The sequence below is a fragment of the Frankliniella occidentalis genome, unplaced genomic scaffold, assembly GCF_000697945.3.
Source record: "Frankliniella occidentalis isolate FOCC.00 unplaced genomic scaffold, Focc_3.1 Scaffold10, whole genome shotgun sequence".
Lineage (NCBI taxonomy): Eukaryota > Metazoa > Arthropoda > Insecta > Thysanoptera > Thripidae > Frankliniella > Frankliniella occidentalis.
In genome coordinates, this window is record NW_026267140.1 from 652,966 (window position 1) to 654,504 (window position 1,539).

The following is a 1,539-nucleotide window of genomic DNA, read 5'->3' on the forward strand; positions in this document are numbered from 1 at the left end:
ACAAGATTAAATTTACCATAACCTGTTGTTGACAAATTTGCAGAAACCGATTTTGCGCTACTGACTAGTGACCTGTACATACTGGTCGTGTGCTCAAAAGTGCCATCACAGTGAGTCCGAGCGAGGTTATGATACCATACCGATTCCCCTGACGGTCTGACGGTGATTTCTGTGGTAAGTACATATCCGATTACGATTTATTACTCTTCAACAAAATACCAGGTTTATAGTATTTCCCTTCGCAACTTTGAGCCGAGTGAGTGATACGTAAACAGAAATGTTCGGACGCGAAGTGGACCCTAACCTCACCGCGCCGTATGGTGTTGACCGTTCGTCCCCCCCCTCAGCCTCAGCCCCACGGGCTCGGGCTCTCTAATACTAACTCAAAAAGGTAGAAACGCAGCAGGTAACTCATCCTGGTTTTCACCTCTGTCTTCATTTGTGCGCGGGGTCACTTACCTCATCATCCCCGCCCTCCGTGGTGTCGCTCGTAGAGTCGCTCTGCTTTGCGCTGCCGTCGCCCCCATCGCCGTCCTCTCCGCCCCCAGCCGAGGCCGGGGCACCACCCCCCTGGGCCCCCGCCCCCGGCTGCCTCCGCCGGCGAGGCTCCCCGCTCCCGCCGCCGTCGCCCCGCCCCCTGCGCGGCCAGCCCTGCCGGGAGAAAGGGGGAGAGAAAGAGAAGGGGTTCTTATAGACGATCCGCTTTCACCAGGACGGCGCGGCCGGCATGCTCGCCCCGCCCACTCGTCCGTCTAATTCGTATTCTTTGGGAAAGGGCATGCAGAGCAGGTGCCGTTTTTCTAGAAAGGTTTGGGAGAGGACGCGACCCCGCGGACTGCTAATGTCCCCGCCGCCCACACGCAACCCCGCCAAGCCTCGCTCGCCCGCCCGGCCGCGCGTTCAGAGCTGCGATGTGAGGGCGGGGCGGATACCGTTGAGCAGCTCTTGGGAAACGCCGAGCCAGCAGCACCAGGTGGCGTGGCGTGGCGTGACGTGGCGGGTTAAGTCTAGCAGGAGCACCGCCACTTGAGCAACATCGCGATGCGATTCTCCGCAATCAATCCGTTTGGCCGAACAAAGTCGTGACCGACTCCCCCTCTCTGAGCGTGGCGGCGTGGCGCGGCGCGGCGCGGCGGGGCGCGGCGTGCCATGCTGGCCGGCCGCGTGGCGCGCAGCAGATACTCCACGCGTCGGGGTGAGCGCCGCAGGAGCGCCGCGTGAGCCCCCGGGCCTATCTCTTTGTACATGCGTGCCGCGGGCGTGTCGTTACTCCACGCGCTCGGGACACGGCCGGGGCCTGGAGCTGGAGCCGCGAGTAATCGACCACGCGCTGTCGCGGTGCGTGGCGGTCGTGTTCCGTCCCGCTGCAGTGCCTTGCCCCGGAGGGTAGCCCACTCCGATAAAGTTCTTCCCTTCCGGCAGCAGGCGAGGAGAACGAACTCACTACCGACGTTCGAATATCCGTTTGCTCAGTGACTGCAGTGCCCGCGGCCGGCGGACAGCAAGGGTGGGTTTGCCTTTGATACAGAATGATTTGAG

The 1,539-nt window shown here is 61.9% G+C and overlaps 1 protein-coding gene across 2 annotated transcripts in view; it reads right to left on the reverse strand.

Moving 5' to 3' along the window:
* LOC113203988 (uncharacterized protein DDB_G0271670-like) overlaps positions 1-1,539 on the reverse strand; it is a 33,569-nt gene that overhangs the window by 10,184 nt on the left and 21,846 nt on the right. For both annotated transcript variants that reach the window (XM_052277484.1, XM_052277486.1), the window contains exon 2: positions 460-651. In XM_052277484.1, the coding sequence (XP_052133444.1) occupies positions 460-651 (192 nt within the window). The remainder of the gene's footprint in view (positions 1-459; positions 652-1,539) is intronic.